This window comes from Mustela putorius, unplaced genomic scaffold (assembly GCF_011764305.1).
Source record: "Mustela putorius furo isolate JIRA1106 unplaced genomic scaffold, ASM1176430v1.1 tig00003988_pilon_pilon_pilon, whole genome shotgun sequence".
Taxonomy (NCBI): domain Eukaryota; kingdom Metazoa; phylum Chordata; class Mammalia; order Carnivora; family Mustelidae; genus Mustela; species Mustela putorius.
Genome location: NW_025422127.1, coordinates 3973917 through 3989551, shown reverse-complemented (window position 1 = coordinate 3989551; position 15635 = coordinate 3973917). Strand labels below are relative to the sequence as shown.

General features: G+C 40.3%; 1 protein-coding gene across 1 annotated transcript in view; it reads left to right on the top strand.

The window, feature by feature from the left end:
• Nucleotides 1–14094, top strand: part of LRIG3 (leucine rich repeats and immunoglobulin like domains 3) — a 47724-nt gene extending 33630 nt beyond the window's left edge. Inside the window, exons 10-19 of the mRNA XM_004773281.3 lie at nucleotides 135–206; nucleotides 3084–3155; nucleotides 3639–3802; nucleotides 5793–6113; nucleotides 7245–7526; nucleotides 8668–9120; nucleotides 9907–10065; nucleotides 11685–11828; nucleotides 11928–12203; nucleotides 13430–14094. Of these exons, the coding sequence (XP_004773338.1) occupies nucleotides 135–206; nucleotides 3084–3155; nucleotides 3639–3802; nucleotides 5793–6113; nucleotides 7245–7526; nucleotides 8668–9120; nucleotides 9907–10065; nucleotides 11685–11828; nucleotides 11928–12203; nucleotides 13430–13674 (2188 nt within the window). The 3' untranslated portion in view covers nucleotides 13675–14094. The remainder of the gene's footprint in view (nucleotides 1–134; nucleotides 207–3083; nucleotides 3156–3638; nucleotides 3803–5792; nucleotides 6114–7244; nucleotides 7527–8667; nucleotides 9121–9906; nucleotides 10066–11684; nucleotides 11829–11927; nucleotides 12204–13429) is intronic.
• The last annotated feature ends 1541 nt before the right edge of the window (nucleotides 14095–15635 follow it).

Here is a 15635-nt window from a genome sequence, read left to right as displayed (position 1 = left end):
TAACTGAAGAAAATAGAATTATTCACAGTGATTCCTTTTTTCCACAATGATTTTAAAAGAGATTCTTTTCATGAGAATTCTACCCCCAAATGTCTTTAACTATTCCAATGTAATTTTTTGTTTCCCCCCCTCAGAATACTCCAGGGAAACCGGATTCGATCTATTACCAAAAAAGCCTTTACCGGTTTGGACGCATTAGAACATCTGTGAGTGACTGGAATTTAGTTACCTAAAGGAATCTAAGATGGTTATCTCTTTATGTGTCATGAAAGATAAACTAGAATGTAATTTTGTTGGCATTCTCTCTGAACCATGAAATATATTTTCACATCTGTTTATCTTCTACCTGTTTATCTATGTATCTTTATCTATATGGAAGCATATAGGTATACATTTCCCTTTGCATTTGAGGAACTATACTTATTGGGTTTTCTTTGAGTTATTTTTCTTAAGTAGTGATATATTTAATTTTCAAAAACCGATGCTTTATTGTGCACTTACTATACATCAGGCATTATGCTGGGTATTTATATATAGTCTCATTTAATCCTCATAAGAAAATTATTCAGTAGCTCCTGTTACCTTTATTTTTAATTAAAGAAGTGGAGGTTTTGAGTGTCCACTGATTCTGTTGAACAGTTAAGATGGATGACTTGCATTTTAAAGATTAAAAAAGCAAGGGTGCCCTGGTGGTTCAGTGGGTTAAACCTCTGCCTTCAGCTCAGGTCATGATCCTAGGGTCCTGGGATCTAGTCCCACATTGGGCTCCTTGTTCAGCGGGGAGACGACTGTTTCTCTCTCTCCCACTCCCCCTGCTTTTGTTTCCTCTCTTGCTGTTTCTCTTTCTGTCAAATACATAAAATCTTTGCACAAAGAAAAAAATATTAAAAAAAAATTCCCCATAGTCCTTAGAAGTGACATCAGGAGGGTAGTGACATTACTTTGAGACTTGCATTAGTTTGTCATTGCTGTTGTTTAATTACAAAACATACAACCTGTTTTTCTACCTTCTTTCTCTTGTTCTGTCTCTTGTTCTGTTTTTGTTTTTAATTTTTAATTTTTTATTTTTTATAAACATATAATATATTTTTATCCCCCAGGGTACAGGTCTGTGAATCGCCAGGTTTACACACTTCACAGCCCTCACCTTAGCACATACCCTCCCCAATGTCCATGACTCCACCCCCGTTCTCCCCCCCACCCCCAGCAACCCTCAGTTTGTTTTGTGAGATTAAGAGTCACTTATGGTTTGTCTCCCTCCCAATCCCATCTTGTTTCATTTATTCTTCTCCTACCCACTTAACCCCCCATGTTGCATCTCCACTTCCTCATATCAGGGAGATCATATGATAGTTGTCTTTCTCCGCTTGGCTTATTTCGCTAAGCATGATATGCTCTAGTTCCATCCACGTTGTAGCAAATGGCAAGATTTCATTTCTTTTGATGGCTACATAGTATTCCATTGTGTATATATACCACATCTCTTGTTCTGTTTTGCTACCAGCCCATCAGCTCAGAATTGCCTGAGGCAGGACTCATATCAGGACTGCCTCTGCTGTCCAAGTCTTTGTGCCACTAGCTCTTGTCTTCACAGTCTCTGCGCCATCCCCTCTTAGTAACTGCTGGCACACATTTTTGAAATGACATTTAGGGACACAGGTATTTCCAGCCACTAGGAGGGCAAGCTAGTCACCCTGGATAGGAGTCAAGACCCGCATGAGCACTGATCCAACCAGCTTCTTAACAACTATGGGAATATTTACGCTTGTACAGCAAAAGTGCAAAGTGGTACAAAATATCTCCACTCTGTGAGGGAATGCTTATAACCAAAAGTTTTAATATCTATTAACCTGGACAAAAGAAGTTCAAAACACATTTGGGCAAACCTGCATTTGCACTGTGTATTGAGAGAGATGATTTCCCTATGATCTGCCACCGTCTTTCTGTCTCCTGACTCACTTATTAGTTTAAGGGAGGTTGAAATTGCTAGCCATGCTGACAGACGCGTTCAGGCTGGAGTAGGGTGATTCTGCAAAGCAGAATTTGGAAGGGCAGACCAGTGTTGCTGGACTCCTTGAAACAAATTATTTTCAAAGGGAAACTAGCCAAAGGGTTTGTCATCTGACCCTTTCCATTTCTGGGAAAGTGGAATTAGTGGATCAGTGGAGCATTAACCTCTGCTTCAGTTTTCAAAACCTTCTTGACTCTCCCAGCCTCTTTTTCTGCCCATGTTTGGTACCTTCCCTCTGCCCTGTGTTGCCCCTCATCTCATTCAAAATCCTTTTTGTATACTCTGACCCCATAAAAGAAAAACAGAATAATAATCGTTGTAGAGACTGCTTTAATTCAAACTGCTTGTAAGCACTAGTTAAAAATAAAGTCAGCCTAGAATGTCCTCTGGTTTTATAAATGTCCTGCCCGAAGTGTGTTTTAGCAAGTGCATCTTGTCTGAACACCTTGCTGTCTATTCGTGAGTTGTGTGTGGCAGAATGGGCTACTGACCAAGAGCATAGATGTTGAAATGGAAAATAATTGAGTTCATATCTTATCTGCCCCTTTCATGCTGAACAAGGTAGTAAAACCATCTTCTTTTGGGTTGCTGTGAGGAATAAATGTAATACTATGTAAATGTAAATCCTTTAACCCAGTGCATATCATAGAAAGTATTATACATGATAGGGTTTTTAAAAAGCATAACTATGAGTAATTTTACTTGTGTATTTAAAAGTTACTACTGGTTACTAATTTGAATATTGAAAAACAGTAAAATAGTACAGTAGAACAAACCATATAACTACAAAAAAAAAGCATATATATATAGCAGAACAGTGTAGGCCCTCCTGAGTCCAATAACATAGACATGAGGATATAAAGCAAATCTTTTTTACTCTAACAGATCTGCCTCTGGTACAAATATTCGTGTTCTTTGATCGAAGCTTCCTAACAGGTTCTCTGGAGTTGCCTGGTTGGTGCACTTCAGCACATGGAGTAGTTTGGTGAATGGGGTGGGCAGTGTGGGCCCAGCTTTTGCCTGAGGCAGGCAGTGACCATAATTCGCTCTAATGTATTTGATTTGTTTTCAGAGATCTGAGTGACAACGCAATCATGTCATTACAAGGCAATGCATTTTCACAAATGAAGAAACTTCAGCAATTGTAAGCTTTCCTTTTCTTTTCCAAGAGTTTCAAAGGAAACCTGGTGTCAGGGGGCATGTCAGCCTAGATCACGGGTCTATAAAAAGCATCTAGTGCCTTCTTAGCTTGATCTTTATCCCAGAAAGCAAAGGGAGGTGGCGATCTGTTCCCTTTGTTGAGAAGAGGAGTTTCTTTCTGTTCTTCTTGATGAATTTGCAATTTAAATGTGTGGAACCTAATGTGGTGCAAGGCCTGACCTGGGTAGCAAACCTTCAGGAGTGAGGTATTTTCAGTGTATCAGCACTTCTCCCTCAGTAGGTCAGAAACAGCAGCAACATGGTGCTAATATGTTTCGTACATTTTAAGATGGACGAGAGAATATTTATTGCATGGGGTGTGTATTTGGTTTCCACATTCATTGCTTTGTTAATATTTACTTGAGTTAGTTTACTCATAGAATCTGCATTTCATATAAAACGAATTGAACATAATTACTCTCCTCAGGCATTTAAATACATCAAGCCTTTTGTGCGATTGCCAACTAAAATGGCTCCCACAGTGGGTGGCGGAAAACAACTTTCAGAGCTTTGTAAATGCCAGTTGTGCCCATCCTCAGCTGCTAAAAGGAAGAAGTATTTTTGCTGTTAGCCCAGATGGCTTTGTGTGCGGTGAGTGTGACTGTTGCCTCTGTCTTCATTCTTCTTTTTTTTCCTGCCAATGAATGGTCTTGAATAAGCTTGTGTTGCCTTGATGAAGCTTTTATTTCTGCTGAGGTAGATGAAAATGGTGTGCTGATGATTTTAATGTTATAGATGACAGAGAATGTCCTTAAATGTCTCTGTTTGGACCTGGGGGGGGGGGATGATGGAATGAGAAGGACGTTGGATTTTGGGAACACTGATGGGCAGTCACAGCCCTCCCTTCTTCCTAAATCTCTGTGTCTGCGTCTGTGAAGTTGGACGTGTGCTGACTGCCCTTCCCACTTCCAGGCTTGTAGAGAGGCTGAACTAACCCATGTCAGTGCTGTGTATTGGGGTACGAAGGGAAAATTATCAGTTCATAATTTACAGGCTGCTAAAAATGTTGCTCCCGGCAGTTAAAGCATTATAAATAATAGGAAGTTTGAATTTATTATCAGTCAGCATAAGGTCCATTGTTCTAGCGTGAAGAATCTCAGTGCTAGAAATCTCAAACCTCAAATCTCACATAGCTAGTCAGCAGATCTGGATCAAAACCCCAGGTTCTCCTCTCCCTGGTGCAGGCTTCTGTCGACTACACTACACTGCTGTTTACTATTCACTGTCATGGAGACCTTTGTAAAAATAAATGCACATATAGAACATAAAATCAAAGTTTGCTTAAATTTTAGTGATATTACAGAACCTAATTTTACGTTGGCCTTTAAAAATTTATTTGAAACTGCTTTGCCTACGATTGTCTAGTCAAGTACAAGAAAAATATATTTTTTTAGGTTGCAGCATTAAACAGTGCCAACGGTTTCTGGAAATAAAACATCTGATGTAGCTTTTGGATCTAAATAAGCTTTTGGCATTCATCTAGAAGGGCCCGAGCCATGCCTTTCCCATGGTGCTTATTTTGCAGTTCTTTAGTCCCAAGATAAGAACTCTCTATTATTTGGGGACGTGTCTACAGTATCCTTGGATTTTTCTTTCAGTCCCTCAACTGTGAATCTAAACATTGATTAATCAGATGAGAAATTTAGAGTAGCCGTACAGAAGCAGAAAACGTCTTGATGACAGCGTGGTATTGGACGTGAGCCGCACTGGTCCGTCCAGAGCCTTCCAACAGCCCATTCACTCACACACATGCACCCCCCCCCTCACAAACGCACACGCATGCAGGCCACCGGGTGTCCTTTCTCCAGAGCGTGCAGATAATACATTTTGGTAGATCTAAACTGTTTCCTTTTGGGTTTAGACCATCTCCAAGAAACTGCAGCTCAAAAAAGGTAACTTTTCCAAAAAGTAACAGAGAACTAAAAATAACCGTTTGGAATGAAAGAGTTGCCCAGCTCTAATTATCATGTAGTTCTGACAGTGAAGCACGGCGGCCTAGCCTGACTGACAGTCCACCCTCAACCCCAGGCTGAAGCCAGGCTCTCACAGGGAGTTTGAGAGGGCCGAATTATTTGTTTCAACTTGATCTAAAGATTACTGCTCTTTAATATGGGTTCTGTTTTTAGTGAATGGGGTGTTAATTACTGTCTTTGGTGATATTGATTTCTTAATTTTGCTGCGGCTTTTTTGTGGATAACATGGAAAAAAATTGCAGTTCCTACTGGTAGCGTTTAAAGATGATCCATGAGTTAGAAGTTTCTTAGCTGATTTCTTCTCATATTTATGTTAAAAAAAAGTGTAAGGGAACTAGGATAAACTATATTATGTTCCAGAATAATAGTCTCTCAGTTAATGATTGATAAATAGGTGCCAGCCCCTATTTGAAGTGAACAAAGGTGTTTATAAACACCTTCCCAGGCCATCATTTCAACATGAGGACTGGTAGTCCACCTGTGAAACCTACACCGAGTATAAAACCTAAGCCCTCACTTGTTTTGGGTTTCTTGGTATTAAAAACTGAGTAGCATTTGGACTGTCGAGCCTTAAAATCATTCTGTTTCCTCCTCTCCCTCTTGGACAGATGACTTTCCTAAACCCCAGATCACTGTTCAGCCAGAAACACAGTCGGCAATAAAAGGTTCCAATTTGAGTTTTGTCTGCTCGGCCGCCAGCAGCAGTGATTCCCCAATGACGTTTGCTTGGAAAAAAGACAATGAACTACTGCATGATGCTGAAATGGAAAACTATGCACACCTGCGGGCCCAAGGTGGAGAGGTGATGGAGTACACCACCATCCTCCGGCTCCGCAACGTGGAGTTTACCAGTGAAGGGAAGTACCAGTGTGTCATCTCCAATCACTTCGGTTCATCCTACTCAGTCAAAGCCAAGCTTACAGTCAACAGTACGTGATCTCACTTTTCCGTTTGCATTTAAAGACACCTTTTAGATTGGGTTTTTCTCTCTTTCTCTTACTGTCTTCTGTTTGTAGCTCCCCACCTCGCCCTTCCTTTCTCTACCTCTCACTCTGCAAAACTAAGATACTTGGAATCTGCATCAGCGGGGACTGCATTGAGGACCCCACCATGGTGGGTAGCACAGAACCCAATGACACACGGCTTGTGCTTCTTGGGGAGTTCACAATGTATTTGTCGGCTGTGGGAGGCCGTGAAGCATTACAGCACACCACCTTTAATTCAGAGATCTGGGTTTGATTCCTGCCACTCCTGCATACAGCTGTGTAACTCTTATCAAAGTACTTAACCATCCTGTGCCTCCCATTTCTACATCTTTCTATTAGGAACAATCATACATATCTTATAGAGGTATGATAATTAGATAAAATAATTGGTGTAAAGGATTAGCCTGGAATACAGTGAATGCTCACCAAATGCAATAAGTATTAGTTGCTGTTAATAAAAATTATAATTGTTTGCTCTGTGTGACCTCAATACATTTTTTATGACAGGAACCTTACCACTGTATTAATTAATCATTTGTACTTTCCATGGTAGAAGATTTTTGTATATGATTCATTAATGCAGTCATTCTACAAATGATTGCTGAGGACTGACACGCAGATCAATTTTGAGTTTAAAGTTGCAGGAGAAAACGCATATCTAAGTCATAGAATGTTAGAGCCAGAAGGGACTTGGAAAAAAAAAAAAAAGGAAAGAGGAAGTGAGTCGCCAGGGTACAAAGAGATTAATTGATCTGCCCAAGATCTCACAGATAATTACTGAGGAAACTAAAAAGTAACTAGAAAATAGGAGAAAGACCTTCAGTTTGTACAGGGGATGACCTATGTCTCGGCCTGACTTTATGATAATTTCTGTACCTGTGTGTAACCTTGAGGGAATCTCCTTATCTCAACTTCAGATTCCTTCTCTTGTAATCAGAAATAACCCCAGCCTAACCTACGGTAGGGGCATTTGTAAGTATATATTAAAAAAAAAAAAAAAAAAAAAGAATGAAAATGAAAATGAACCTCTAAGACTCCATAGCACTAATGCCCTCATTCTTTCTCTGATTTCAGTGCTTCCTTCCTTCACCAAGACCCCCATGGACCTCACCATCCGTGCCGGGGCCATGGCACGCTTGGAGTGTGCTGCCCTGGGACATCCAGCACCACAGATAGCCTGGCAAAAGGATGGGGGCACAGACTTCCCTGCCGCAAGGGAGAGACGCATGCATGTTATGCCCGAGGATGATGTGTTCTTTATCGTGGATGTGAAGATAGAGGACATCGGGGTTTATAGCTGCACAGCTCAGAACAGTGCCGGAAGCATTTCTGCAAACGCAACTCTGACTGTCCTGGGTAAGTGGCTATTGTCAGATTCTGGGATAGAAATTAAAGATGCCGGCTGACTCAAAGGCCCTACGTGTCAGGAGTTGTAAGGGTGAGAAGTAATCCATAGGACACTGCCCTTCTCTGGAGAGAACAAATGGCTTCTCAGGAATTTTGAAGTCAGAGTACATGACGTCTTAGCCCGTGGCCAGTGAGATAGAGGACTCTGCTTCCTCTGTTCCAAGGGGAAAAGTAAATGCTCTGTTGCCTCCACTTCCTCTGCTCTCCTCTTCCCATCACACAGGCGCGACTGATAGTCTTCACACTGTAAAGCACATATAAAAATACAGAACATGTTAGCAGTTTGGGAAAGATCTACTCTATTTTCTAGACCTACCCTACCATTCTGGAAATCAGAGTTTGTCTTTCATCTTTTGCCTGAATAGGAGCTTTTAAAAAAATGTGAACATGTTCATCATATGTGTTTCTTATGAGTTGAGCAAACTCAGAGTTGAGCAACGTAACCTGCGAACACCAAGTAATAAAAGTCCTTTCAGAATTTATGCATAGGTTTGGACGTCTAGCACTAGAAAGTTTCCCCTTAAAAATCTAAACATTCTGATTTTTTCCACCCATCAACATACCCCCCATGCTTGAAATTACTTTTTTTTTTTTTAAAGATTTTATTTATTTATTTGACAGAGATCACAAGCAGGCAGAATAGCAGGCAGAGAGAGAGGGAAGCAGGCTCCCTGCTGAGCAGAGAGCCGGATGTGGGGCTCTATCCCAGGACCCTGAGATCATGACCTGAGCCGAAGGCAGAGGCTTTAACCCACTGAGCCATCCAGGTGCCCCTTGAAATTACTTTTATACATTTGACTAGAAGATTTTGCATTGCCCTTCTTCCACCATTCCCAATCTTGTCTAGAGTGTGAGAGATTTAAAAAACAGTAAACATTATCCTCAACAGGTGGTGTAACAAATGACAGGCAAATAATGAAATGAGATTCTGAATGTCATACCCATGTTTCGGCTCTCACAGAAGCATGTGCATGAATCTGTGGACGAATACAGTATTAGGTTACAGTTTTAGTAAATTCAAGTGGTCAGTCTTACGATATGCAAAACCTGATTTCATTTAGGAGATTGAAAACATAACTTGTCCTTTCAGAAACACCATCATTTTTGCGGCCCTTGTTGGACCGAACCGTCACCAAGGGAGAAACCGCCGTCCTGCAGTGCATCGCTGGAGGCAGCCCTCCTCCCAGACTGAACTGGACCAAGGATGATAGCCCCTTGGTGGTCACCGAAAGGCACTTTTTTGCAGCAGGCAATCAGCTGCTGATCATCGTGGACTCTGATGTCAGTGATGCCGGGAAATACACGTGTGAGATGTCTAACACCCTCGGCACTGAGAGAGGCAACGTGCGTCTCAGTGTGATCCCCACTCCCACTTGTGACTCCCCTCAGATGACCGCCTCGTCATTAGATGATGATGGATGGGCCACCGTGGGTGTCGTGATCATAGCAGTGGTTTGCTGTGTGGTGGGCACGTCGCTCGTGTGGGTGGTCATCATATACCACACAAGGCGGAGGAATGAAGATTGCAGCATTACCAACACAGGTGTGTAAACAGAAGCTTGGCACGGGGTGCTATAGTCATGTGTGCCTGTGGTCCTGGGGTAATTTTCTTCCAGAATGTGTGTCTCACAGCCCGAGGCCATGTCAGAAGGGTGACTCATTTGTTTCAAGCTGCAGGAATATGGTTAGCTAAAAATAACACCCCGGCCCAAAATAAAGCTGATGTTTAAAGATTAATCCTTTTTGTTAAAACCTCATCGGAGTATCCTGTTGGCTATGAGATATAGTCCAAAGCACAGTGTAAAACAGTCCCACTCCTTCACACAGAGGTGATGGAGAACAGGAGCAGCCCTTCATTTATGAGGTCTACACTCTGCCATAGTTCTCTCTCTCATCACATGTTGCCGTGTGCATACGTGTGCAGGTGTCTAGGGAAGATTCTGTTACTGTGGGAGCAGGCTGTGACCTAATATGTGCCAGCTCTTACATTGATGAATATTAGGTCAGAAATATGGCAGAAATCAAGCTTAATCCAAAAGCTTAGCTACTACCCTACAAAAATTCCCAAGGCTTTATCTCTTGAAACATCTGTTTTTTTGACATTTGGGAGGGGCTTCCTATAGAAGGCAAAATAGAAAATTGGCTTGTGCTTCCCAGAGCAGGGAGCCCTAACCTTCCTAACCTCATGACTAGACAGTCAAGGTGGGTCTTCAGGAGTAGATTTATTTGATTTGTACAGAAACCAAAACAATATAGAGTGTTCATCAGGGAAGGCTATGGGGTATGTATGGTCGGTCTTGGTTAACAGAATGCTGTTGTTGGATTATAGATGAGACCAACTTGCCCGCAGATATCCCTAGTTACTTGTCATCTCAGGGAACCTTAGCCGACAGACAGGATGGGTACATCTCCTCAGAAAGTGGAAGCCACCACCAGTTCGTCACGTCTTCAGGAGGCGGGTTTTTATTACCACAACACGACGGCAATGGTAAGTGTTTAAAAGGAACACAGGCTGTAGCTGTCTCAAAACAATCTGATGGAAGGCTCAAGTACAGTATTAATTTTCACAAGCAATCAATACATTCATATGTTGAGTTGGCCCAAGCTCACTGGCAAAGCTGAAATTAAATACTATTATGCCATTCTCTTAAATAGCAGAAAAATCTTTGCTTTGGATAATAAGAGAAGACAAGTAGGAGAATTAAAGTTTAATTTCTCCATGCAACGTGATACTTTCTTTACACTATAAATGTTCTTTGGCCCTGAATGTTCTCCTTTCTTAAATGACATTAACTGGTTTCATGTAAGGTATTAAAAGTCAAATGATTTAAAATTCTGTTAGGGAAATCAAATTCTGACTCTTGCTTTAAGAACTGAATGGTTTTAAGAATAATCATGGAGGCACCATAACACAGACACACACACAGGCTCGGTTCAAGACCCTCTTCTGTCGCTTACTATGTATCCTTGGACAGTTATGTAGTACTTCCTTATTAGGTTGTTGTGAAACTAAATAAAATGATATGTTGGAAAACTGCACGGTGCTTGGTACATATGAAGGGCTCCAAAAGAGAAAACTATTGACATTCTTTTCAAACATTTTGCCATCTTTTCCCACAGGTATTTATTGAATGTGTGCTCTGTGGTGGACTCTGTAGTTGAGAGGGAGGAAAATGTGCTCTCAGTCTCATAGTGTAGGCAGTGGTGAAATGAAAATTGCAACAAATAGTCACAAAGTGCTTGGCAAGGCAGTGATAGAGAGTGTAGAGATAGAAGATGTGCACATACAGGTGGGTGTCTGGTTAGACTCATTTGGTTGCAGCGTTGTTCAAATGTAGCAGGGTTTACGCAAAAGACATTTAGGAAAGTTTAAAGCAACAGAACTGGAACATAGTAGTGCTGTGTCGCTTAGATGCTTGGACTGGGGATTGGTCTGCTTTGAGTGCTCGAGGGGCCACTGGCATTAGGGGTCGTATCTTACACAGTCTCTTCTGAGACCACTCAGTGCCCAGTTCCTGCTCCCCAGGCACATGGCCCATTGCAACATCTCTCGCCTACACTACATCTCTTGTCCTTCAACTTCTCTGGCCACTCCTAACTGGAGTGTCATTTCTGAGTTGTTTGACTCAGATACTCAGATACTCACAACAGCTTTTTTTTTTTTCCCCCTTGCCGAGCTTCTCTTTGATCTGGGCATTCAGAGATGATTTGTTGAATGCCACTTCCTGGTCCTGCTCATCTGACCTTCTGGAGGGAGGGGGCAGTGCTGATGGCATTGTGTGTTTCAGTGGCTGCTTTGGCTGCAGTGTGCATACACAGATCAGTTTCTCTGGGAAGCCACTGGGGGCCAGTGCCCTGTGAACACATGCAGTACAATGATTCTCGTCACGTCCTGTCTTTGTAAGATGGCACAGATTTCATTAGTTACTAATCCGTAGGCCTCAGCAAATGTTTTAAAACTCTACTATAAATTTCTCCAGTTTTCCCTCTTACATGCTGTTCAATCCAAACTTTTTATTTACAAATATGGAAAATCCCTGAAGTAGAGAGAATGTTGTAGGGTACTTGAATCACATTCATTCGGTGACTGAAATGTCTGTTTTAAAGGGACGTGCCATATTGACAATAGTAGTGAAGCCGACGTGGAAGCTGCAGTGGATCCATTCCTTTGTCCCTTTTTGGGCTCCTCGGGCCCTGTGTATTTGAAGGGGAATGTGTACAGCTCAGATCCATTTGAAGCCTATCACACAGGTATGCGGTTTTCTTACCTGAGTTCGGTTCTGTTTCCTGGAGAGACTTCCCAGAGGCACTAACTCTGTCTCTTTCTGTTATTGTCCCCAAATGTAAAAGGTTGTGGCCCTGACCTGAGAACAGCCTTAATAGACCACTGTGAGCCCAGTTACATAAAGAAAAAGGAGTGCTACCCATGTCCTTACCCTTCAGAAGAATCCTGTGAACAGAGTGTCAGTGACATAGGATGGCCTTCCCATGTGAGGAAGTTAATCAGCTCTCCTTACTCTCAAAATGAAGGACCTGGAATGAAAAGTTTGTGTCTAAACAAGTCCTCTTTGGATTTTAGTCCAAGACCAGAGCCTGCATCCGTTACCTCAAGTAATTCTTTCATGGGTAAGTTTATTAAATTATTAGACACCTTGACTCAGGACTCCTATTCCACATGCAAATGTGGGAAAGCAGTGAGACTCAGATGCCAAACTTGTGAAAATGTGTTTGTTTGTTTGTTTGTTTGTTTGTTTTTAATCATGTAGTCATGACATCCTGTGAGTTAGTATATGTGTTTCTAAAGGCAAAGTCAGACATAGGGGATTTTACTTGATTATGTGTCTAATCCGTAACTAAGCCTTAGACGCTTTCTGGTTAACTCTGTGTGTGGTATCATCTAGAAGACAAGTTTTGGGAGTGACTTAGGAGCTCCATTTGTCACCCATGTGGAAAAAGTGGTTTTGGGCTACAGCAGCTCTTGGGGTGGAGTTGTATGCGCTGCATGATTGTGGTTTGGGATGTCTGGTGGCTCACCCTTTGACCACAGTCAAAGAAAGGGAGGGTGGACATCATCCCACCTGGCAACAACTGCTTGTCAGCCAAGCTGACTGCTTTGGCGGAGAAGACTACCAGAGCCTTTAAGCATAAGTTGCGGGTGGTAGACGGTGGCTAGCGCCAAGACTTGCTTGTGAATTTTTTTGTCTGTATGTGGGGATAGTACATGGAAAAACTGAGATCATTGTTTCACTGAATGGAGATATGGGAAAATGAACCACAAATTATCTTGTGTTAAAAAAAAATTTTTTTTTAATATTTTACCCAGCTTTTATGAAATTTTATGTTTTGTCACAGTGTAATTTTTTTTATATTCTTTTGTTTTTAAAAAAATGCAAATATGTTTTATGTGACTGTGACAAGAGTTTGAGTCCGTTAAGTAACATTCTGCCAGTAAAGAAGAAAGGGCAAGGCACAAGGATTATTTTGAAAGACACTTTCCATATCCAGGCACAGTTTACTTATAAGCAACAATCCAGATCTCCTTCATAGAGAATTGCAGACTGGCAAGAACTAAAGCCAGGATTTGGAAGAAATTATATTGGGGAACTTCATTGCTCAATGATTACTATTACTGTGAGTAATGAAATGAAATAAAGAGTGGACATATGTATTCATTCCCCAGCTCCATTCTGTACGTTCTCCATACCAGGAATGCACATACTCCTGATACCGTAAATGGCTTATAGAACCTACTTAGGCGTGCTTACGGGCTAAGATGCTCCTCCATTTGAAATGTATTTTGAATGAAATGCTAGCCAAAGGACCCATATGCTCAAGGGGTTTCTTCCTTTCAGGAACATTTGGAAAGCCTCTGAAGAGAGCTCATCTGGATGCCTTTTCAAGCTTTGGACAGCCAGTGGATTGTCAGCCAAGAGCCTTTCCCTTGAAAGCTCGTTCTTCTCCAGACTTGGACTCTGAGTCAGAGGAATATGGGAAAGAAAGGACAGATTTTCAGCAAGAAAATCACACGTGTACCTATAAACAGACCTTAGAAAACCATAGGACTCCCCGTTTTCAGTCTTATGACTTGGACACATAGACTGAATGCGAGCAAAGAAGAGCTCAAACATACTACCTCAAGTGGACTTTTATTTAAAAGAGAGAATCCTATGTTTTTTTAGTGGAGTTATGAATTTTAAAAGGATAAAATGTCTTATTTATACAGATGGACCAAAATTACAAAATGTTATAAAAATTTTATACTGGGAGTAACTTTCATATAAGAATACCTTTTAAAACTATTTTAACTTTGTTTTATGCAAAAAAAAAATCATATGTAAATTAATGGTATGAATCCATGACTATTTTATTATGTATTTTTATAATGCCAGATTCCTTTTTATTGAAAACGAGTACTAAAGCATTTTAAATAATACCTGTCTTGTACCCTTTTTAAATAGAATTCACTTAATTTTATTTTGCACACTGCATTTAATAAAATGTGTCATTTTGATCCCAAGCCCCATCTATACCATTACAGTTTTTATTGTTTTCAACACATTTTCGGCTTAATAATTTCATATTATCATGTCTCAAGTTGATGGAATTATACTCAGCACATTAAAATATGAGCCAAATAAATGACCATTCTGCCTATCACGCAAAGTTGGGGTAATACAGACTCAAATCAGATTATTGTATGTGAAAACACATTATAAATGAAAAAGAGCTGCGAAGACTTGAGGTACGTTAATTTATCCCTAACTTTACAAATAAAAAAAGATTTGTTGATATAGTCTGGTATAATGCAATACAGCCACCATGGCTTAAATCACCGTTCAAGCCATGTTTCTTTAATTATAATAATGCCTTATGTGGTCTAATGCTTTGTGCTTTTCCAAATAGTTTCACATTCACCATCCCTTTAATTACAAGAGCGTGGTTTATTGCACATTTCTATAGTTAAAATGGCTATGACAAAGGTGGATTTTCATCTACTGTTCCCTGTGATAATGGGATTTTGATGGAGCTGTTGGCTATTCTTACTGATTTTCTGCTGGATGAGCAGTTCTAATAGAAAAGGCACTTTTAAACTATTCTGCAACATTCTTTAACAATTAAATTATTTTTCTAATTTGGTCATCCTGCTCTACTTGTTAAAAACTAAGTATCAAATCTATTAAACTATTTAAAGTATTTGTTTTAAACAGTATTTAGATAAAAATGGCATTACATGACTGGCATATATACATGCACAAAATGAATGTAGTCATTTTTAAAATTAAGTGACGTTTCAATAATTGACATAAACTTAAGTTTGATAATTAAAATGATTTTTTTAAAGCAATTTCTTGCCTACATCTGGTTTAAAGACAAATCCATTTGCCCAAGAGAAATTAAATACATGTGGGAAGAGTTAACATAGCACATTAAGCTTTAAAATCTTACCTTAAGAAGGTGTGAATTTATGTCATTGTCAGTTCTTTGAGTTAAAGTGAAAGCAGATATTAGAAAAGCAGGTTCCTCTCAGGGGATATATTGCTGGTGATGTTTTTCTGCTTTGTGAGTGTACAGCTTTGTTGTTTGTGAGCCAGAAACCTGGACCCCAGATTGCAGTTAAGATTTTCCTTCTTTCATTTGGACACCAGAGTCCAGGAAGTTGATCCTTCCCTGGACCACTGCTGACTAAGTGCAGAGAAGTGATTTTGTATGCTTTGACTTTATCATCCTGCCAGATTCTCAAAATCTTATTAATTTGTCTTCATTATTGCCAGATGTGATGCAAGCATTGATAGGGTTCTATTCAATGTTTATGAACCCCTTTTAAAGGATTTAATTTTTCTGGACTTAGCCACAAGGGTTTAAATCATTAACACTTGAGATTCAAAAATTAGATTAACTTTACATCAATACCATTTTTCCCTTGAACTGTGTGTGCTAAAACCTATGGATAACATGTATTTTATGTTATATGTTTCTATAAACACATAACATATGTTTATGTTATATATTTTTATGTTACAGGAGGAGCTCAGTTTTTCATGGATATATAATATTGAG